Source organism: Rhamphochromis longiceps, linkage group LG22, assembly GCF_057381845.1.
Source record: "Rhamphochromis longiceps isolate RC_006_pf linkage group LG22, R_longiceps_female_GT1.1, whole genome shotgun sequence".
NCBI lineage: Eukaryota > Metazoa > Chordata > Actinopteri > Cichliformes > Cichlidae > Rhamphochromis > Rhamphochromis longiceps.
The window spans coordinates 24,694,858-24,717,237 of record NC_140577.1 but is presented as its reverse complement, the minus strand read 5'-3'; the positions used below and the strand labels follow the sequence as shown (position 1 = coordinate 24,717,237).

Below are 22,380 nucleotides of genomic sequence, written 5' to 3'. Positions count from 1 at the left end.
ATGAATGTATGTATTACATGTATAAGAACAAACGTCATGTTAACAAATGATAGCCGTACAGTAACTTTTATGCTTATTGTAGCTGTTAGCTAAAAACGCTAATTTAGCGTAGTTTGCCCTTAATTCAGCTTTGACAAACAAATATGATCGACTGTTTCTAGTAGAATTCCAAAGTTGTCATCTTGTACCCTGTCAGAGCCCTGTATGCTTGCAGAGACCCCTACAGTAGGGAAACATCAAAACGGTAGTGATGGGACGTTCTGTATCGAGGCTTCGGAGCGTGTGTCGAGTAATGGAGGGGGCGTTTCCGCGAAGCGCGTATCGAGGCTTGCTTCATTTATGGGAGGAGCTGAAAATGATGACGTCCGAAGCCTCGCTGCCCGGCTGTACCACGTGACTGGTTCATGAAGTGGTTCGAACTTTGCCGCGAGATATGACAGCGATATAAACCCCTCAGACTTCATTCACAATGTGGGTGTTTGATGGAGAGTTGCGGTTAGTGAGAGTTTGGAGACCGTTTGGAGGTTTATGAGAGTGAGGAGAGAAAGTCAGGAGAGAATGGAGCCAGCTAAGAAGAGGAGGCTGTCCTCCCCTGTGTGGGAACATTTTGATCTTATTCCTCCCAACAAGGTATGTAAATTTCTACAGAAGATGTATTTTCATGATACTGATGGTGCAATACAATTTATGTTGAGCTGTCTTGACTTTTGTACAAGGTGAAGTGTTTTCTATGTGCCAGGGAGCTGGGATATAACAACAACACCTCATCCATGCTTAGGCACTACAGAGCTTTGCATGAGAATAAGGGGGACACCGATTGTGGAGCAAGACCAGGTGAGCCATCAAATGCCATGATAATATAGCATGCAGTAATGTTACTAAATGATATAACAATATTATACAACTGTTATAAGTTACGTATGTGATATTTATATTTGTGCTTTGTCTTTATTGTCTTTCCTCAGGAGAACAATCTCAAATAGATGAAGACCTGGTTACCATGGTGATTGAGGACTCCCAGCCATTTAGCATTGTGGAGGACAAAGGATTCAAAAGATTTGTTAAATCATTAAATCCTAGCTATGTTCTCCCCACTAAAAAGGTCATAAAAGCAGTGAAAATTTAGTTTTTACAGAATAAAATGTGAACAGGCAGGACTGAGGCTCAAAGCCTCAGTGTGTAGCTGTCCATACCTCAACGTTACAAAAGCACAACCACTGTCCACACCCCAACCACACCTCACCTCACAGTAAATGATCATTTCCATTTCAAGCATTTCCAAATAATCATTTCCCATACTGCCACTATAAATATACACAGTATACTGCCATCACTACAATATACATGTTTTACACACTCCTTTTGTTGTTGACATTTACAGGCTGTGTGCAAAATGCCACACTCTTCAAATTCATGCCAGCTATTATTTTTACGTCCAGTAGGTGTCCTGCTAGAGCAAATGAAGCTTCATGAAGCTTCGCGTTGGGGTGAACCAATTGGATGAAAAGCTTCAGTGCTTCATGGGGCTTCATCTGCCCATCACTACAAAACGGTGTCCAAACCTTTGTATTTTAGCTTTATTTATGTCTTACACAGCATCCCTTATACATGTAATACATTTATTACCAACCTGAGAGTTTATCCGCTGGTCAATCGACATGATGAATGACTTCTGAAGTCTTAATTCAGCTCAAGACGCTGTAGATTCCCGTCAGTAACACTTTCCGTCCGCTAGTAAAACGTAGTTCTATTAATCTGCGCTCGATTACTCTTGAACCAGAACCGGATGTAAGTCCCCAAAAAACTGAATTTTGGAACTGAAATTGAATTGTAGAACTGAAACTGAATGGTGAGAAGTGAATCTGAAATTATTCGAGAGCTAAATTTTTAAACAATAAAATACAATTACAAAGCAAATGAATTCATTTTCAAACTATAAAATTCAATTTTAGTTCAAATTAGGCTAATTCATATTCAGTTTTTAAAAGCATTTATTCAAGTTACAATTCACGTTAAATCCGAGCAATTCAAATTCGAATTTAACTTATTCAAATTCATTTTCTGATGGCACAGATTTCTCTCATACAAACACAGACCACATGATTGTTGCAATGTCACTTCATGAAAAAGCCTCACTAAAACAAAAGTGGGAGGAGTCATGAGCGAGTATCGCAGTCATGTACAAGTTATGAATTTAGTTTAAGCTGTGTACTAGAATACATTGAGTTTACATGCTTAAATACAGGAACTCTCTCATAACCTTATGAGTAGTTTTGCTTGATATTCCAAAATAAAAGTAAAATATTGGGATTTTTTTTTTCAAAATACTTCAAAAAAACTTTTCTTTTCTAAACACCAAACACAAAAACATAACGTTCCGTTATTAATGAATGTTCGGAGTGAAAGGGAGAACAAACATGCACGAGGGTGATTGATGCATGCGGAACAGGTTCAACATGACAAAACCAACAGCATTTAAAAAGAGAGAGAGAGAGAGAGAGAGAGAGAGAGAGAGCATTTATCATTCTGTACATGCTGCCTTTGTTATTTTTGTAATACCGATTTATTATCAAACCGGATTCACTACTGTTCTTTGCATGCACGAACAAACTGCCCTTTGAAACGGACTCAAAATGCCGACATAGCAACTGCAGTAATGTAGGCGCACACACAGTTTGCGTCATTGCCTTACTGATACAATGATATTCACAGCTGCTTATGTGCCCGCTGCAAAGAGGTCAAAGATTCAGAGAAGCAAACTGCCGAGTATGCACCAACAGTTTAATCAGTCATACACATTTTATTTTATTTGCATTACGGTCCTATTAGATGCATTCAGTGTAATTGTGATTTATCGGTCATGTCAGAACTGTGTGCAGATTTGAATACAAAGTGTTGAATCACCGCGGGTTTCACTTCTCAGGGCGTCGTTCACCAGCAACAGCAGGAGCAAAACAACGAACTACTGCAGGAATCGTTGAATTATTGATATGCAACAGTTATTAGCGATAAAAGGTTTAACTGCAAAAACCTGCAAGAGCCCTAACCACACGGGCGCATAGCAGTAACACTCTAACTTCCACTATATCCTTCTTTAAACACTGTTTCCGTGTGGCTTCGTTGTCTTTTATTGTGTCTTAGAAAAATGTTCCACCCGTTAATGTTAAGGTTTTTTTTTTTTTTGTTGTTTTTCCTGACTCGCTGGAGTTTTTTCATGTTTCCTCTTTCCCATGTACCCTCACATTCTTTGGCCGCCTTCGGATCAAAGAGTTTCTATAAAAAGCAAGAGAAGTCACCTCTCCTCCACACGTCTTTTGTAGTACTTAGAATAGAATAGAATAGAATTCAACTTTATTGTCATTGCACATGCACAGGTACAGGGCAACGAAATGCAGTTTGCATCCATCCAGAAGTGCTTTAGTGATATAGATATATTACAATATATATTAGCAATAATATAGATATGTGAGTATATTACAGAAATGGGTCTATTATGGTATGTTATAATGTACACGGTATGAAGTATGTTGTGAATATTCTATAACTATAAGTATGTACAGGCTGTAGTGAGTACAAGCTATGTACAGGATATGAACAGGATATAAATATGAAAAACTATACAGAATATGAAATGAAATAAATAACTTTACAGAATCTGGGATATACAGCTATACAGAAATGGGAACTATGCAAGTTGTAAACAGTTGTAGGATTAAAGATTATCGAATGTACAGAATGATTATTTACACAGAACTATACAGTAGTGCAGTTAAGATAAGTGAGGGTGTAGATAGTTTCTACAGAGGCTATATAAAGTGCTAGTGGTTGTGAGTGGTGGTTCAGTCCATGTTATTATTGTGTGTTTGAGGGTACAGTTGTCCATTGTGGGTGTGTGTATGTTCAGTCCATGAGTTAACGTGGGTCAGATGTCAGGAGGCAGAGTTCAGGAGTCTGACAGCTGTGGGGAAGAAGCTGTTCCGGTACCTGGTGGTCTTAGTCCGGAGGCTCCTGTGGCGCCTCCCAGAGGGCAGGAGGGTGAAGAGTCCATGTGATGGGTGACTGGGGTCTTTGATGATTTTCCCAGCCCTTTTCAGACACCGCTTCCTGTAGATGTCTTTTATGGCAGGAAGTGGTGCTCCGGCGATGCGCTGGGCAGTTTTCACGACCCTCTGCAACGCCTTCCGGTCCGAGGCAGAGCAGTTCCCGTACCAGACTGTTATACAGTTGGTCAGGATGCTCTCGATGGTGCAGCGATAGAAGTTCACCAGGATGTCTGAGGACAGGTGGTTCTTCCTCAGAGTCCTCAAGAAGAAGAGGCGCTGGTGAGCCTTCTTGACCAGCTTGGAGCAGTTGGTCGTCCAGGTGAGATCCTCAGAGATGTGGACTCCCAGGAACTTGAAGCTGCTCACACGCTCCACAGCCGTCCCCTTAATGTGGATGGGTGGATGTGGGTCAGCATTCCTCCTGTAGTCCACGATGAGCTCCTTGGTCTTCTCGGTGTTAAGCAGCAGGTTGTTTCTGTCGCACCACTCAGCCAGACGATCCACCTCCTCCCTGTAGGCGGCCTCATCGTTGTCACTGATGAGGCCAATCACCGTGGTGTCATCTGCAAACTTAATGATGGTGTTGGAACCATCAGCAGGTCTGCAGTCGTGGGTGAAGAGGGAGTAGAGGAAAGGGCTCATCACACAGCCTTGTGGTACACCGGTGTTCATTGTGATGGTAGATGAGCAGCGGTTATCCAGCCGGACATGTTGGGGGCGGTTGGTCAGGAAGTCCAGTAACCATTTGCAGATGAGGGAACTGATACCCATGTCTGTCAGTTTCCTGATGAGTTGTGAGGGGTGGATTGTATTGAATGCTGAACTGAAGTCTATAAACAGCATTCTGGCGTAGGTGTTGTTGTTGTCCAGGTGTGAGAGGACAGAGTGCATTGCGATGGAGACTGCATCCTCTGTGCTCCTGTTCCGGCGGTATGCGAATTGGTGGGGGTCCAGGGTGGGGGGGAGACAGGATTTGAAGTGTGCTAGGACCAGTCGCTCTAAGCACTTAGTGATGATGGGGTGAGTGCTACTGGGCGGTAGTCATTGAGGCAAGATGGGTTGGAGTTTTTGGGTATCGGGACGATGGAGGTGGATTTGAAGCAGGCCGGTACCACAGCGTGGGCCAAGGACAGATTGAATATGTCTGTGAGCACTCCTGCAAGCTCCCCAGAACACGCTCTGAGAACACGCCCGGAGATGCCATCAGGGCCTGCAGCCTTGTGGACATTGATCCTGCTCAGCACCGCTCCTACATCGGTGGGGGAGAGAGTCATAGGTTGGTGGTCTGGCGTCATGTCTGCTTTGGTTGTGGTTGTGGGGTTCCCTCGCTCAAAACGAGCATAAAAGTTGTTGAGCTCGTTGAGGAAGGAGACATCAGAGGATGCGGGGGAGGGTTTGGTGGTCCTGTAGTCTGTGATGGTCTGGAGTCCTTGTGGCTGCATTCTATTTTAAAGACAATTCACACTGAAATGGTTACTAAATCTCACTTTATCTTGTTTTTTGAATACACATCTTAAATATTCATCAGGATCAGGTTGACGTCATGTCGTGTTTAACCTTTACGGGCATTAGCTATCTTGGTGTGACAGCTCTTTGGCTGGAGCACAGAAATGGGATGGGGCTTTGTTCCAGGAAACCTGACATAGAGGACTGGAGCTATAAAGCCAGCCTTTTCATCGACTGCAGCTCCAGTCTTCAACCTTCCTCGACTTCAGCTGTTAGGTTAAGCGCTTCACTCTGAAATCATGGCCAAGGACATGACTCTGCTGTGGGGCTCTGGATCTCCTCCCTGCTGGAGGATAATGATCGCTCTGGAGGAGAAGAACCTGCAAGGATACAACCAAAAACTGCTCTCCTTTGAGAAGGGGGAGCACAAGTCAAAGGAAGTCATGGACATTAACCCCAGGGGTCAGGTAGGTTCATATCACACTATGTAAACACTCTCATATCTGAAATCAGCATTTGTCTTCCTGAAATGGAGTAAATGGAGTATTCACTTGGCATTCACAAATAAGAAGACTTGAACCAAACAAAGTGTTTATGGTTTTCCTTGCACTGTCTCTTAAAGCTTCCTGCCTTCAAATGTGGGGACAAAATCATCAATGAGTCCTGCGGTGTATGCTTCTTCTTAGAGGTGAGAACTCTGAATCTGGCCCTACTTGAAATGCTATGTTGCCATGGAGTTCCTAGGTAGCAGAGCTGCTTGTGATTATATTTTTAACAGTGCGTTGTAAAAACAGACACACTATACCACAGATGTAAAGAACGAGAGCTTCTTGCTGTTTTTTTTCCCCCAACAGTCCAAGTACAAGTCACAGGGAACCAAGCTGATCCCCGACTGCGATGCGGAACAAGCATTGATGTTCCAGCGTGTGTTTGAGGTTAACACATTCGGAGACAAAATGGGTATGTTAGTTCGGAGATGCAGAATATGTCTCAGTTTTGTTTTGCCGTGCAGTGACATAACTGTTGAAACCTGAACTTCCTTCATCACAGTGTGTGTACCCCAAACAACATTAGAACCACAGGGATTTAGTGAGTCTGTAAAGGATATATCAAGGCTGCTAAATCTCTTTCTGTGTGACCTGGCTGATGTTGCCATTCAGAGGTCTGTGCTCTGGGATTTTGAACTGCTGTACTTGGCAACACCACACTAACAACTGTCACTTGTCTTCAGCAACCAACCCTCCTCAGCTTCCCCTTGAGACCTTTAGTTGTTCAAAACACACTGCAGACACTAATGATCTGTGCATTCACATAATTAAGCCATAAGAAATCCCTTAGTCCATTTCTCTGGTGAGCAACTCTCATAACAGACACTGATGTTAACAGGTCACATGTTAATCCCACCAGTGATCACATGCTCAGACTAGCTTTGCATGTAAAGTCACTTGTTTGTCATGCGATTTGGTACTCGTAAAATTCCCTGCTGGTGTGTGGGTAGATTTTATTTAGGTTTTGTAGAGATACACTTTAATAATTATATGTCAGGTTTTGTTGGTTTATTTTTTTTGTGTGTTATATTTTTCTAGGAAATGTTATCTACTACACCTGGAAGGTCCCAGAGGGAGAGAGACACGACTCTGCCATTAAGAGAAACAAAGAAGCTCTGACCGCTGAGGTCAAGCTTTGGGAGGGATACCTGCAGAAGGTATGTGAATGACGTGTATGCCTACAGTCTGTCGTGCTAAACTAAAACTCAGAATATTTCTACCAGTTTTTTCTAAAACAATTTTTAAAAATGAGGTAAAATAGCAAAAGGTTTTGAAATGGTGTGCATTAACAGCATTAACACTACTATCCTGGTCAGCAAGCTGTAAAAGAACAATTTAGCTCTTCAGACTTTAGCCCTTAAGGGTGTTACACAAAATTCTATGTGTTAATTATTGATCTTTAGACATCCATGTAGTTCTACTTGAACAAGGCCATGCTGGTAGTTTGAATCAGTCTGCAGTGCTAATCTTCATGTCTGTAGAATAAAGCAAGCCTTATTCATCAAAGTCAATCTTGCCTTGGTTTTTAAGGAAACATAATCAATGCAGAACATTTATTAAGCCAGGCTATAACCCCCTGTGATGGCTATTTTTCTATTTTTATTTTACTTAGTGTGCTTTCTAGCTTTTTTTCCAATTTTTTCTTACATAACTACTTCTCCTTTTCTTTTTAGACATCAGGCGGTTTCCTGGCAGGAAAGAACTTTTCCCTGGCCGATGTGATTGTTTTTCCATCCATTGCTTATCTCTACCGCTTTGGGTAAGTGGACTAAATGACCAGAAACATCTCTTAGCAGCCTGGCTAGATGATTGGATGTAATAAAAATAGCAATGAACTCACTCCAGCTTTTTTCTTTCCTGCAGGCTTTCTAAAGAGCGGTACCCAAAACTGACAGAATACTATAAAATTCTGATGAACAGACCCAGCATCAAAGCCACCTGGCCTCCTACTTGGAAGGAGACACCAGGACAGGACATACTTAAAGACATCTGAGATTCAGATGCTCTTTGGTTAACCAGCTAACGTTTCCTGTTGTGTTTTTCATCTATTTCCAGTTGTTGTACTGCTCTATCCTTTCGTATTTTTTAACATCATTTGTTTCTGAAACTGTCTGATTCTCATTGTGATGTGAACAAACAGCAATAAAAAAAGTTTCAGTTTTGTCTGCTTTATTAATATCATATTATTGACCACAAAAGACCTATTAGAGTTTATTTTAGGTTTTCACACCTTTCACTGCAGATTTTATGTTTGGATGCACTTTTCAAGAAAACTGACATGATCCTTCCTGCAACTTCTGTAGAGAAAGAGAGACAGCTCACTAGACTCAGCTAAATAATTGTTTCTGAACAATTTTTATTCAGATTGTAAATATTTCTTTTCATAATGGACTCAAGCAAAGAGCAAGCAAAGATCTCAAATTAAGAGCAACTTGATTTATTGGGTTCACCATGGGGATTTTGCTAAAGAGAATATTTACTGGGAGAGTGAGTATTTTCTCCAGGTTTGGTTATAGACTATCAATTCTATCAAGGTGTAGTTCAGAAAATTCAGGGCCCATAAATACTCGGTTGACCTAAAAGGGAGTTGTTTCCTTTTCCTCTTTTTAATGTGTCTCTTATGAGCCAGCAAGTTTCAAACCAGGTACAGAGGAGACCCCCATCACAAATTATGGCATTTGAGTTCCAAAACATTTAGAGCCATTTACAGATGTGCATCTTTTGGACTTGGTTAAAGAGGGATGTGATCACTAAAACTGTGTGAAATGTCTTATCCACTGCCCTGTTTGTCTGGGAGGTTGGAGTGGTTTCACCTGTTGAACCGGTTTTAAAACCTTTTCCCCTGAACAATGTTTGTTTTCCCCAAACAAGAAGGAGCTCATGAGCTTTCTGTGTTTTTTGGGGTGTTGCCATAATGGCGAGTATTCTTCACACGCTGAGGCTGATTATGGGGTTCCACAGGGTTCTATGCCAGGACCATTTCTATTCCTATTATCCAGGCTTCATTTAGGCACTATTGTCAGATGGCATAATATACATTTTACCAGCTTTATTTACCTATGAAGCCATATGATGCAGTCCAGTTAGTTAGTTAAACTCCAAGAATGTTTTGAAGACATTAGCTGGGACTACAATAAGAGAACATATATCTATTCCGTCAGCTTCTCTTGGTTTTCTGTTAAATTGAGAATGAATTTTAAAATCCTTTAACTTACATAAAAGGTCTTAGATAGTCACGTATCATTTCATAGTTTCATACTATCCCAACATAACATTTTTTTCAGACTCCTGGTTTACTTGTCATTCCTACAGTATGCAAAAGTAGAACAGGTGGCAGCACCTTCAGCTTTCAGGGCCCTGCTCTGGAACCAGCTCCCAGTTTGCATTGGCTGTCACTGTTTGGTTGCTGTCATAGAACTGAAGGCTAAAATCAAATATGAGTGGTCATCTTGTCAGCGTGCTTTTGACACTGTTAAAGCTATCTGGTTTCTCCTATTGTCCCAGGACCATGGTGACTGAAAGTGATACAGGGGCAGGTCTGAAAGTGATACAGGGGCAGGTGGTGGCTTGCTTCAACTGTCACCCAAACCATAGATTCGTATATCAAGAAAACGTTGTGGCCCATGCTTCAATTAGAGCATGCTGTTCTTGAGTTCATACTCTTGGTTTTGTATGTTGCCTTCTACGTCCCCCCCTCCCCCCCAGTTACTTCAGAAAATACCAACACAATATCATCTAAACTCTAAGTTTGTGTTCATGGTAGCTGTACATAAAGCTGGCTGTGCTTTTGAGAGAAGGACATTGCATGTTAGTTTTTATATTTTACACAAGAGAGTTTCAAAGACAAAAGCAGTTAAACTTTGATTAGAAAAGTCTAGATTTGTCAGTCAGTGCTTTTTAAAGTGCTCTACACTATTACTGATGCAAATGGTTTGAAAGGAAAGGAAAGAATAAACAGGCAAAACTGCGTCTTTCTGGACTTTCTGGACTTCCTAGAGTTCAGCTTTGGAGTTTTGATGGAGTGGTGGAGGCTATTTTTTTAAACACCATACCTATGTTTCCCTCCAGTGTTCATCATCATCTCGTATATCGTCTGGGTAGATTGACTGATTGATTGAGTGATTAGCTGATTGATAACATAAATTTCTTGTTCTGTCTAACATATAAGTGTCACATTAAATTCAGTTGATCTGACATAAACATACGTTTTAAATCTAAAGAACGTTTGAAGAATTTTTATCAAGTGCACTTCCACCTTTTTGTGTTGAGAAACATCACATGGAAATTATTTGAGTATTACAAGTAATTTTAAGTGACACTATTAGAGTTACATTTTAAGTTTGATAAAGTTTAGTTTCAGCCAAATAATTGTTTTCATTTTTTCAGTTACATTCCATTTAAACTTTGTCATTTAAATGGATATAATTTGGATACAATGTATACAATTTGTAAAGAAAAGTTCAGCATATTTTCATTGGAAATTTCATTTAAAATCTGCATAGTGTAACTGATCTGTAAGTTTAACTGTTTGACAACAGACTAGGCTACAGTGGCTCGTGAAGGATTACATTTCAGAATTTGCAGTGTGTGGACAGATAATGTTCAAAAGTGGTTGCTTACATGCACAATTGTTTAAATACATATATTTTTGATTTTTAAAAGAAAACTAGTAATTCAGGTTAAATCCAGAAAACATGTTATGTTTATTAATCTGTTAAAGCCACACTTTTTGTAATTTGATGACAGCTGTACTTCCGGTGTCTAATTCGCAATGTTGTTAATTTTGTGTTGTTATATTGCCTGCTCATCCTAAAGTTACCAAAGCCACCAATGCTCTGTCAAGTTTCACTGTTAAAAACTGTTTTTGGAGGTATCTATATGTGTGCACATATATGACTGAGACACGGTCAGCATGGGTTATCATTTATTTTATTTATTTATTTATTTTTTGCCTGTCCCATATGGTTTTTTAGCCGTCAGAATTGATGTCTGAAAGGCAACAAAGATACCTAATGGATTTACTTTGCCAAGTGGATCATCACGGCCTTGCTGTTTTGGTCCATTTGATCGACCTTTGCTGTTATTATTTATTTTATTTTATTTTATTTTATTTTATTTTATTTTATTTTATTTTCAGTTGTCACAGATGGGACAGACATGACTGGGGGATAGGAAAGGGAGAAAGAAAGATGAAGGAACAAAACACAGAGGGGAAGAGGGACAGTGAGAAAGGGCACTTAAAAAGAAAAAAAATCTCACGGATCACCTGTTGAGAAAAAGAAAAGAGAAAAAGAGAAAACAAGTAAAAAGAGGGAGCAACATAATAAACACAGCACTATCGCATTAATCTAGCTAACAGTAAATAACAGTAAATACTAAATATTGAATGTTGTTATGCAGCACGCAGGACCGACAGCGCACAATGTGCTTTGAGGTAGCAGCCAAGAAAGGTGTCGTTTGCGTCTGTGTACACCTGTGTGCACACCTGTGTGTATCAGCGTGCTTGTATTCAAAAGGTTTCTCCACGTAATGATCTGCTAGATGGTCTGGGGAGCCATAGCCCCGTCCCCAGGGCATGAAGCAGGTATGGAGGAGACTTAGGCCCCAGACATCCAGAGGCCCCAGAGTGCGAGAGCCCAAGGAGGACCACCAGGGGGGCAACTATGCCACCCTCCTGGGAAGAGCTGAGGAGAGTCCCAAACGAGAGGTCACCCAGCAGCCACTGAGCAGAAGCCAGAAGGGGCTGCAGTGGTGTGCCCGCAGGCTCTGCCCGCAGCGAGCTGTGCCAAAGCCACAGGCCCAGAGGCCGAAGGCCTGAGGGCCCCCCACATCCCCGAAGAGGCCCGACCGAGCCACGGGCGCCACCAACACACTGACACCTGAGGCCATTGGCCACCAGCAGGGAGTGTGGTGAGGGGAGATAGTCCTGAGATGTTGCCAGAGAGGTGGAGTCTGAGATCCGACCTGACATATAGAAACAGACAAACAGGCACACGCAGACACAAACGTGCATTCCTACCCTTATGCACACATATACAAATACTCAGCACTCACACAACGTAAAGACAGACACAAATGGACATTGTACACACAATCACGCTCCCCAAACATACTCTCTACCTCAGTGTCACAGGCTGGGTCTCCGACCCAGCACTTTGAGCTTTCTTTGTATTGTTCTCATTTTTTGAGATGTTGTTAGTTTTGTGTTATTTCCTATTTGCCTTTAGTTTAGGCAGTTATTGTTCCTGGGTTTTCTATGTTTTGGGGTTTTCTATTTATTTCATCACGTATTAGGTCTGTTAAGTTGTGTTGTCATTTCCTGTTTTATTCTGACAATGTCATGTGTTCTTTGTTCATTGTATTTAGCTTTCCTCTCCTGGTCCTGTCATTAGGTTTATGTCTGTCAGCTGTTTTCCCCCATGTGTCGCCACTTCCCCTGATCACCTCATGTCTGTATTTAAGCCTTTTGTTTTCTTCATGCCATTGTCAGTTCGTCTGTTTATTCTCACCAGAATCATGGTCATAGTCATAGCCTGTTTATTTTCCACCTCGGTCATAGTTATAGTTTTTGGTCTTAGTACCTTTAGTGTTTTGTTTCTTAGTGTTTTGTCAGTTCAGTGTTTTGTTTCTTAGTGTTTTGCCTGTTTGCTTTGGTCTCTTGGTTTATTTCCTGCCGTCATCGCAATAAAGGTTCACTTTTCTGTTAATCATTACTATCCCTCGTCATCATCTGCTTTTGGGTCCTGCTTCCGCACACATCGGCGCACCCCGCCGTGACACTCAGGTCCAGGTCCAGATGCTACCCTTTCCCCCGGGGTGGAGACAAGCAGGCCGCCCCCTGCATCCCAGATCCCAATTGGAGGCCAACACCTCCGTCCAGCCCCTCTGCCCCGATGGCTAACAGAGAACGGGGTGTGGGAAGACCCCATACCTCCCTCCGTCCGCTCATGTGTAGTTTTGCCGCGTGTTGTTCTAGAGTGCATTTAAAACACGGGAGGGCATGGTGTTTCCTGCCAGAAAGCAGCAGGTGTCCGCATGGCCCCTCCCGAGAACTCTTAATGTCTACATGCATTGAGAGGTCGGCACTGGCGCCAGTGGGTTATCATTTGTACATAAAGGAAGGACACATGATCCCAATGTTTCCCTCTAACATGTCACTGCGGCAATTTCTATCTAAAAAGCCGTGGCAAGCAAATGTGAGTTTTCAAAATTCTAACCAAGGCAAGAAAGAAAGATGGGACCAACAGGAGGCAAACAATTACCATCAACAAACCAAAACACCAAACAAAGGATCAAATCCGCATGTAAAGTAAGTGGGAGCAACTTTCACTGACCACACCTGGAAGGCTACTACCAGCTGGCGCACTAGAAAACCACCAGTGACAGGATTAAATCATAAACCTGTTCAAAAATCTATTCTAAGATGTCGAATACAGATGGAAAAAAAAATAATGCAAAAAAAATTAATGTTGGTAAATTAATATCAAAGGAAGAGCTAATCAGCTGCAGATTAGCTGTGAGGTCACATTGATAACTTGCCGTGTTTCAGTTAGTGCACTGCATTCCTCTGCACAAAGCAGCCTTCCTCTCTTTTTAGCTTTTCTAAGCAGCTAGTCCTTTGTGTACACAAGCTGTTTTACTCATTCCAGATGTTCGACCCACTGTGTGTGGGGGATCAAAAAACAAAACAAAACAAAATTGGAATAATATCTTATCACTGTATGAGCCATGTTGCAATTGTAATTACATGTAGCCCTGAATATCAAAGAAAAACTGAGGAGCACTGTTACATTTGACAGCATTACACGGCAGTAGTTGGGCTTTAATGAAACAATTTATGATGCAGCTGTTCCACGCTCCCCAAGTGGCCTTCGTTCACATGCCAGGTAGGAAGGACTAAGAGCCAAGGAGAGAAGACAAGGAGACAAATCAAGTGTGTGCAAACTGAGAAATAGGAAAGGAGGTGAGACTGTGGTGCTCCAAGCTACTGAGTCAAAACTCTTTTAAATTCATTTTAGTGCTTTGTTGGTTATTCTGTTATACTCTTGTATGTCATTGTTTCCTGAGTGTTTCCTTTCTGATAATGTTATCAACTGTTATCAAACATAAAGATGTTTAAATTCTGACACGAAAAGGCAGAAAAACCTTAAACTGTGCAAGACACATAACAGCAAAACATGCAAGGTTTCTTGCGGGCAGGACTATGACATTAACCACCTATGTTAACATTTCTTTGTGTGGGAATCTCCAGACATAACACCAGTCTGTCTTTCTACAGTTGGAGTCCTTTGTATCGTTCAACAGGATTATATAATGATAAGAGTACAACATCACTGCCCTCTGCTGATGGATTCACTTCATTCATCGGGCACTGATCCTGTTAGTATCTGTGATTGCATTTCAGTTTGTGTGTTGTTTGTTCTCTGCATTTGGAAAAGTCAGTGTCTGAAAGTAAAGAGCAATAAACTAAATTCTGCAGTTTGCTACTTAAACATTCATACACGCTTTTCAGTATGAACCCAAAATCAGCCTGTACACATGGGAGGCCAGCTTCATTTATGGAATATGGCAACAACCAAAGCTAGACACAATAATCAAAGCACATGATAAATTTTCACTTTGGTAAATGCCAACATAAAATTATCTAAACTCTAGTTGTAGGGCAGGTTATTGACTGTGCCAGAGATTGGCTGTGCAAATAGATCCGATTGCAAAATTGCCCTTTGGATGGCTCAAAGGACCATTTTCTATTTGCACAGCCTTTTCGTTAAATGTAGTCGTGTTTGATGAATTTCATTTCCTCTGATGTTAAACGTTAAAGATGATAACACATTTGATCTTCGTTGGTCTTCTCTCCCTCCTCAGCTCTTCTTTATGTCAAGGTATGATGCACTATGCAATATATTGTTATGACAGGGCTAAACGTATGCAACTACCTGTTCATGTACCATTATGCTTTTTTTGGCACTTTTGTGTGGTTAAATGTTTGTGATATATGAACAACGTCTTTGTACATGTAAATGTTTCCTTAAATATTTCCCTTTTCTGTTCTTCAGCATGTAATCCAAATATTCTGTTGAACATGGATTTCCCGGGAAATGACATAACATTTCTCTACTCCCCTGATGTTAACCACTGTCAGCTCCTGTGCACCCAGCACCCCTCTTGCCTCTTCTTTAGCTTTATTCGTGCTGATTGGACCCACGATGACAGGTATGACTGGCACAAATGAGTTGCAATATATACACGTACTTATCCAGGTCCATCTTGCAGTGGCAGGTTGTAAGGTGCAGCAGTCTAAGCAACACCACCAAAGTGTTCCCAAACAAGGCGACGAGTTCCTTCCAAATGACCTTTCTCTGCACCGTATCTCTAAAGTTGAGCTGAACTAATTTCTGCTTCTTGTATCTGTGATCTACTCCTGGTCCTGGGTGAGAGTGAGAAGTTAGATTGACAAAAATCAAAATCACCTTTGTGCTTGTTTCTCTTTCACCACAAAATTCAACAGACTGTGCTCTCCAGTTCCATGGCATATACTTTTTTGAGTGAGGAGGTTGATCCCCTTGAAGTTTGAACACACCATCCCTCCAGTCTGCCAATCCAGAGGCACTCTCCCCAACTTCCACGAGATGCTACAGAGCTGTCCCACACTGTATACCAGTATACTCACCCATGGTTACTGCCTCTCACTGATGGCAACTTAAGATTTCACAGAGTTCAGCCAAAAGTCTAAAGACCCATATCCAGCTATAGGAAGCACAGTATGTCATGTTATTTCAGGATCTGTTTTATATGTGTTATATTGGTTTTACTATGGCTCCTTCCACTTGTCGGTCTCTGCAGGCACTTCTACTGCTACCTAAAGTCCACTCCCTCAGGAGAGCCCAGTGCTCAGACTCCAGTACAGGGTGTCACTTCTGGTTTTTCTCTAAAATCCTGCAGCCCAGGCCCACGTAGGCTTACAACCATTAATAAACCATTTTAAAAATTAAGCAATTCATGAAGTATGTTCACCTCCAGTTTACCTTTCTCTATGCATGTTTCTATTGTTTGAAACAGAACCTTGCCTGTCTGAGCTGTACCAAAACATGGACTTTATCGGGGGAGACTACAGGTCCTTGTTCACAGGTGACCACAAGGAGTGCCAGCGAGTGTGCACTCAGGACCCTGCGTGTCAGTTCTTCACTTTTGTAAAACAGAATTTCTCAAATAGTAAAGTCAGATAAATTTGAGTTAGGATAGTGTATTTATTTTAAACATGTTTCCATATTTATTTATTGTTTAACCACAAAAGATTTGTCCTACACCTCTGCATTTCCCAAAGTTCATCTTATTGCATTTTATTGCGTCACATCTTGTTTTTTTAAACTGCATGTCCATGTTTGTCCATGATATTTTGCACTCTAACAGCAAAGGAGAATATGATTTCTTGTTCTGTTTAAGGTATAAGTGTTACCTAAAATTCAGTTGGACTGTACCAAGGACTCCTGTTATTGAAAGAAAAGCTGGTGTAACATCTGGATTCTCCCAAGTAGCTTTCGGCCCACTTCCTGTTTGTTGCCTGTGTGTTTTCCTAATGTAAGTAAGTAAAATATATTTATATGGGCCTTTTAAGACTAGAATCTATTACAAAGTGCTTCACATGGGAATATAAAAGCATATCAAACAAAACAAATGTCTTTCCTCTTTTATATTCAGTATGTCAGAGAAAGCTTTTTCCAAACACTGACATCCCAGGAAGTGACATTGAGTCTCTGCCTGCTGCCTCTCCTGAACACTGTCAGACTCTGTGCTCAACTCATCCGCGCTGCACCTACTTCACTTATAACAGGTAGTTGTTTGTGTTTCAGACAACGTCTCATCTGAGAGTGAAACAAATATCTTATGTGTTTTTCTTTTTCTTTCATGTCTAACAGGCAGTGTAATAAAACTGTACTTAAGTGCAGAATTATAGCTCTACAGCTCTACATTATATGCAAACATTTAGACCCTCTTACACATTTTGATTTTAAGGCTTTTTGATTTTATTTGTTTGTTTTTTAGGAATACCTTTGTTTGTTACCTGAAGGAAAACACACATGAAATAGTCACCAGGGCAGATACAGGCACTTCAGGGCTACCACACCGTTCCTGTCAGCTTGACGACAGTGAGTAGCGCAAATCAACCTGTAATGCTCCGCATGAACGTGTTTGTGAGCGAACAGTTACTGAACAGCATACAGTGTTGTGAAAAGTATTTGGCCCCTACCTGATTTCTCATTTTTCTGAATATTTCACAGTCTTACATGTTTTAGATCATCAAACAAATTTAAAAAGTAGACAAATAAATGTGGGTGAATACTGAATTATATCACTGTTACATAAATGTTCAATTTATTGGAACCTGGAACACCTTAAGAAACACTCAATCAGGCAGTTCCTGGAGGATGAAGTAATTGATTCCCCCACCTCTAGGGCATTATGGTTCAGTCCCACATTGTCAGGTTGCACTGGTCCAGATCCCGGACGAGATACCCCAGGACACCATCGACTGTCTCATAAGTATGATTAGACATGCATGCCCTGATGTGGTTAGGCCGCTTCAGAACAGGCTTAGGCATGCACGTCTAGGGGCCAAACAAACTACTAAGGAGGATTTTGAGGTCATACAAGTATAGATCTGACATCACTGAAATCTGATTTGTTTTGAAAGTGTTTCTTTAGCTTCAAACAAAACAGAAATATGTATGTGGGGTAATCGGGTTGTTCGTTTTTAACTGTTGCAAATCGGCAACGCCTGCCTCGAGAGGGTTAATGTAAAAATTAGTATTTCAGACATGATGACAAACCAAATCTATGTCATTTTCCTCTAATACAACATGTGGATGTGAGACAATCATCTTTTGGGCTTTGTTCTGTAAAGGTAGCCTAATATTGTTAAAGACACTGTAATTATGCACAGGAATATTTTATGTGTCCATCCCTTCAGCACAGTGACATGTGTTTCTGCTAACAGACTGGGCCAGAGTGGCTTATGAAGGAGTAGATTTCAATGGTTCTGACATTCGCTATGAGTTGATGGATGATGCAGACACATGCCAGAAGACATGCACTGAGGACCCTCACTGCCAGTTCTACACCTACGTTGATGAAACCTTCTTTGATCGCAGTTATCGGTGAAGTATTACGAATACTTCTGTGCACACTTTAAACTAGTAATTCACGTTGCACCCAGAAACCACGTCACATTTATTAATCTGTTGTATTCACACTTTTTGTAATCTGATGACAACTATATCTCCAGTCTCTAATTTAAACTGTTGGGTTTTGTACTGTAGGCGTCGCTGCTACCTGAAGCGTGTCATCACCATCCCTGCTCCTCCCAAAGTCATCAAAGTCACCAATGTTGTGTCGGGTTTCTCCCTTAAAAACTGCCCATAGACTCAGGGATCTACTTGTAACATGTGTGAAATTAAGTTTGAAGACTTCACAGCTCTCAGTGGGATTTTTGTGGAACCTAAATAAATCATTTCAAACATGAGCTGTCTGTCTGACATGTTTATTAAACAAATATGTCCACTTTAGTCTCATCTGACCAAAAGGAAAATGTTCCAGAAATTTTTGTTTGTTTAGATGCAACACAGCTAACCTAACCTAAAATGTGCTGCTATGTTCTTTTTAGTCAGATGAGAGTTTTTCTCTGTAAACTTTCCAAACAAGCCACTTGTTCAGTTTTTTGTGATTGTGCTGACATGAACTTTAACATTTAAAATGTTAACTGAGGCCTTTGCAATCTATAAACGAACTCTTGGGTTTTATGTTTTGTTTGGGTTTTCTCAAAGGATTGCACGTTCTGTGTTTAGGGCGAATTTGCTGGAATCTCTGCTCCTGGGAGGATTATGGTTTTGTATTAACACACATGTACATGCTCCAGCCCCAACAAGCTCCCAAAACTTCTGCCCGGGTAATTAGTTGCCACACAAGACACAATAAAAGGGGTTCTTACAGCAGTTTAATGACATACAGAGAACATTCAGAAAGGAGAAAAAAGCAAAAACATACTATGGAAAATATGTACAGGACATTTGGCAGTGGCTCTGGCTACAAAAGAAAGGAGAAAACAAAGGAGAAACAAAGCAAATTAATGCCAAGCCCAGACCACCAAATCATAATGGGATATCTCTACACATGTGAGGACATGGCAGTCTCTAGCCACATGATCTCTAACACCAACAGCTACATAAACATATACACCGGCCTCTTTAAAATATTGCCTGAAAATTGCAGAGCAAGCCCACCTCCAGCTTAAATAAACATGACACAAACCATAGACCAAGATGGCAAAATTTGTAAAGAATAACCACTCCTCTTTGCAATGCTTCCACCTTGTGGCGGATGTTTGTAACCTCAAGTGAATACTTTACACCATGGACGAAGAAAGAACATGTTTATCGGCATCCTAACATCTCAAGAGAAACTTTGTAGTCCAGACGGGACTCAGCGTTAACAGCGTTAACAGTCAAATGCTCCCAGATACACACATTTCTCTGTGTTCTAGTAAATGTACCCGTCTTGTTTTAAATTTGGAGGACTTTCTTCTAAACATCAGGAGTTGAACCACTTTGCAGTAACAGGTGTAATGGAAACTGCTGTCGGGGCTACAGCACTATGTTCACATAAAATCAGCTAAAATTGTGGTTTTAAAGTTCATGCAACAAATATAATGTCCACTATCCTGAACAAACAGTGACGTGAACAGAGAATATACGTGCAAGGTGGCAATTCTGGATGAACATTGTTTTAATGAATTTTAACTGTTTACAAATGTTTGTTGTTATATGTTTATAAATGATCAATTTTTGCATTGTGCAGTTTATTTGTTTTATTACATTTTGATAGAAGGAAATGAATCTTTGTCCCTACATGTTCTTCCTTTGCTTTTGCACCTTTGTAGTTTTGACAGCAGAGGTCACTAAATTAACTGCATAAACCACTGGTGCTCATACTGTGTTCAGTATAGACTTTGGACATTTACTTGCCAGTGGATGTGCTAATCACTTTAATTTTCAGTGATCTTTTTAACGTTAGATTTATATGCTAGCACTACCATTATCTAATAAGTAAACCCTATTGGGTAATAGTGTTATACAACGTCTGGGGATCCGAATGCTTCTTTAAACCTTTAAAACATGGGCCTGAGAACAGTACGGTGGTGCAGTGGTTTGAGGGTTAGGGTTAGCCTGGAAAAAGACTGTATAGTAAGGATGGACATGGCTATTACATTATCAGCTGGTTTGTAGTCGGTCTGCTTGTCAGTTTGATTTTCCTTCAAAAAATAAAGAACTGATGGCTTTTTCATTTTCTGTTCATTAGATAAATTTAAAGTTGAGTTTTTGGGGCCTTTTGTTTATAGTATTTGTCCGTCATTAGCTGACAGGCAGTTATTCACCCCAGATAAATTAGATGTGGGGTGAGACAGGAGGAATTTATCACTTGGAGTTCATGATAATCAGATTTATTTGATTTCAATGAGTGCAACAGCTGCCCCACAAAATCCTTAAGAAGTAACAATGGGCTGGGGTCGCCTAAGCTAATGTTAGCCACATATATTTAGTTATATATATATATAAAATTATATAAAAATTTAAAAAATCAATAGTGATGCATGCATGTCATCTGCAGGCTGGCCATTAGAAAGACTGGCTTTTACTCCCCTGTCTATGGCACAGACAAACAAAAAATGAACCATGTTCCTATTCTCGGAAAATTATATCTATAGACATGTAATTAAAAAAAATCAGCTGTGATGCATTGATGTGGCTGAGTTTACTTTGTTCTCTCTCCGATTTGTTTCGGCCATCCTTCCTGCTTGCTGAACCCTCCTCTTTTCTTCACTGAGTTTGCACCGTGTCCTGTTGCCCTACATGCACACTCACATACACACAGCATTTCCCTCCTTCTTTCTCCAAAGTTTCCTTCCCTCCTTCCTTGCACATCCCTCCACCCTCACTCTCTCCCCTCCCCCGTGGGAAACCCAGCACAGTGTGACTGTGGTTGTCCTTCCTGGAAGCTGTGGTGGTGACTCTGGCTCCTCCACGCAGGGGCTAGAATAGTGCCAGCCAGCCTATGTGTGTCTGTGTTGTGTGTTGTCTGTATGCCTGAGTGCGTATCTGTGTGTGTATATGTGTATGTGTGTGCGTACACCCTCCACAAACATTCCACCACCACACTGTCCGTCGGTCCGACCGCCGGCCGGCATCGCACGAGAGCCACGCCGTCACCGCGGTTCAGTCCTGACGCCAGCCCTGAATACTCACATTACACAAACACATACACACACACGACCATGCACACTGCATAAACAAAACACTCAACAAAACACACACACACACACACAAAGAAGAAAGCGCAAGAGACTGGCTCGAGCCCACAAAAGCACACTCACTCAAATAAACAATATGCACTTTGCGGAACACACACATTTTTGGACCACAGACCACAGACATTGCATCCTGAAGTAGATCAAAGCGTTCCCCAGCAGTAAACACACACAAGGCTCTTCTCTGCCCTCTCATCCCCGCAGAGCAGTTTTGGTGAAGCATGGCACAATTATGCTGATGTTTTTGAGAAACAAGCTTGTTGCAAGTGTCATTCATCAGCTTTCGGGTGCTTCTCGTGCACCCCGTACACGCTGGCCCACTCTCTGTGATTCACACTGCTTCTTTTCCTGTCCTTTTAAACCCTCGCAGTCCCCGTAACCCTGTCTCCTGCCTCCCTCCCACCCTGTTATTGAACGTCTACACCAAATCAGTCACTCAACCACAGCCCTTCAGATCTTTTCCTTTTGTTTTCCCCTCTCTCAGTCTGTCTCTCCTCTCTCTCCATCCCTCCCTTTTCGCCCTCGTCTTTTCTGTCTCTCCATTGTTGAGGAGACAGTGGCGCAGACAAACAGGGAGAGAAGATATCCGCTGGTGTACCGCAAGATTGGAGAGAAAGAATGGCAGAGAGACAGCAGAGGAGAGGAAGATACATCGACTGATACGAGGGTAAAGTTAATTACAGGGGACCGCCAATTAGAGGGCAAAGTGATGGGCCTGCTTGCCTCGCCGCGGCATCCCAAAAACATCACCATCTCCCACCATGTTTATCCTCTGCAGCCACAAGACCACAGCTCCCATCAGCCGTCACTGGAAACAGCTCAGATACCAAGTGGGTTATGGCTGGGGAACATGCAGGCAGTGTTTGCAGACATAGTTAATATACGGATAAACGCCTAACATGCAGTCTTTTTTCTTTTCTTTTTTTAAACCATTCCTTTCCCATTTGTATTGATAGCAGATGGCATATCTGCAGTTACATGTTTG

The 22,380-nt window shown here is 41.4% G+C and overlaps 2 protein-coding genes and 1 long non-coding RNA gene across 3 annotated transcripts; all 3 read left to right on the top strand.

The window, feature by feature from the left end:
- Positions 1-256: 256 nt before the first annotated feature.
- Positions 257-1,540, top strand: LOC146644129 (uncharacterized). Its single transcript, XR_014909349.1, has 3 exons — positions 257-630; positions 717-834; positions 966-1,540. It is a non-coding gene; the product is annotated as an uncharacterized LOC146644129 (long non-coding RNA).
- Positions 1,541-5,708: 4,168 nt separating this feature from the next.
- On the top strand, positions 5,709-8,052 carry LOC146644128 (glutathione S-transferase A-like). The gene is made up of 6 exons (XM_085396100.1): positions 5,709-5,956; positions 6,112-6,177; positions 6,344-6,449; positions 7,076-7,194; positions 7,711-7,796; positions 7,901-8,052. The coding sequence occupies exons 1-6, from the start codon at positions 5,789-5,791 to the stop codon at positions 8,028-8,030; spliced, it is 675 nt and encodes a 224-aa protein (XP_085252226.1). The 5' UTR covers positions 5,709-5,788; the 3' UTR covers positions 8,031-8,052.
- A 6,747-nt stretch (positions 8,053-14,799) lies between these two features.
- Positions 14,800-18,532, top strand: LOC146644127 (coagulation factor XI-like). The gene is made up of 9 exons (XM_085395906.1): positions 14,800-14,919; positions 15,094-15,250; positions 15,881-15,990; positions 16,097-16,253; positions 16,475-16,593; positions 16,736-16,868; positions 17,081-17,184; positions 18,033-18,192; positions 18,355-18,532. The coding sequence occupies exons 1-9, from the start codon at positions 14,859-14,861 to the stop codon at positions 18,455-18,457; spliced, it is 1,104 nt and encodes a 367-aa protein (XP_085252032.1). The 5' UTR covers positions 14,800-14,858; the 3' UTR covers positions 18,458-18,532.
- The last annotated feature ends 3,848 nt before the right edge of the window (positions 18,533-22,380 follow it).

Coding starts and splice junctions, on each gene's coding strand:
- LOC146644128 (XM_085396100.1), top strand. CDS start 5,789: ATGGCCAAGGACATGACTCTGCTGTGGGGCTCTGGATCTCCTCCCTGC. Junction 6,450..7,075: donor CACATTCGGAGACAAAATGG/GTATGTTAGTTC, acceptor ATATTTTTCTAG/GAAATGTTATCTACTACACC. Junction 7,797..7,900: donor GCTTATCTCTACCGCTTTGG/GTAAGTGGACTA, acceptor TCTTTCCTGCAG/GCTTTCTAAAGAGCGGTACC.
- LOC146644127 (XM_085395906.1), top strand. CDS start 14,859: ATGATAACACATTTGATCTTCGTTGGTCTTCTCTCCCTCCTCAGCTCT. Junction 16,594..16,735: donor TTTCGGCCCACTTCCTGTTT/GTTGCCTGTGTG, acceptor TTTTATATTCAG/TATGTCAGAGAAAGCTTTTT. Junction 18,193..18,354: donor TTCTTTGATCGCAGTTATCG/GTGAAGTATTAC, acceptor TTTGTACTGTAG/GCGTCGCTGCTACCTGAAGC.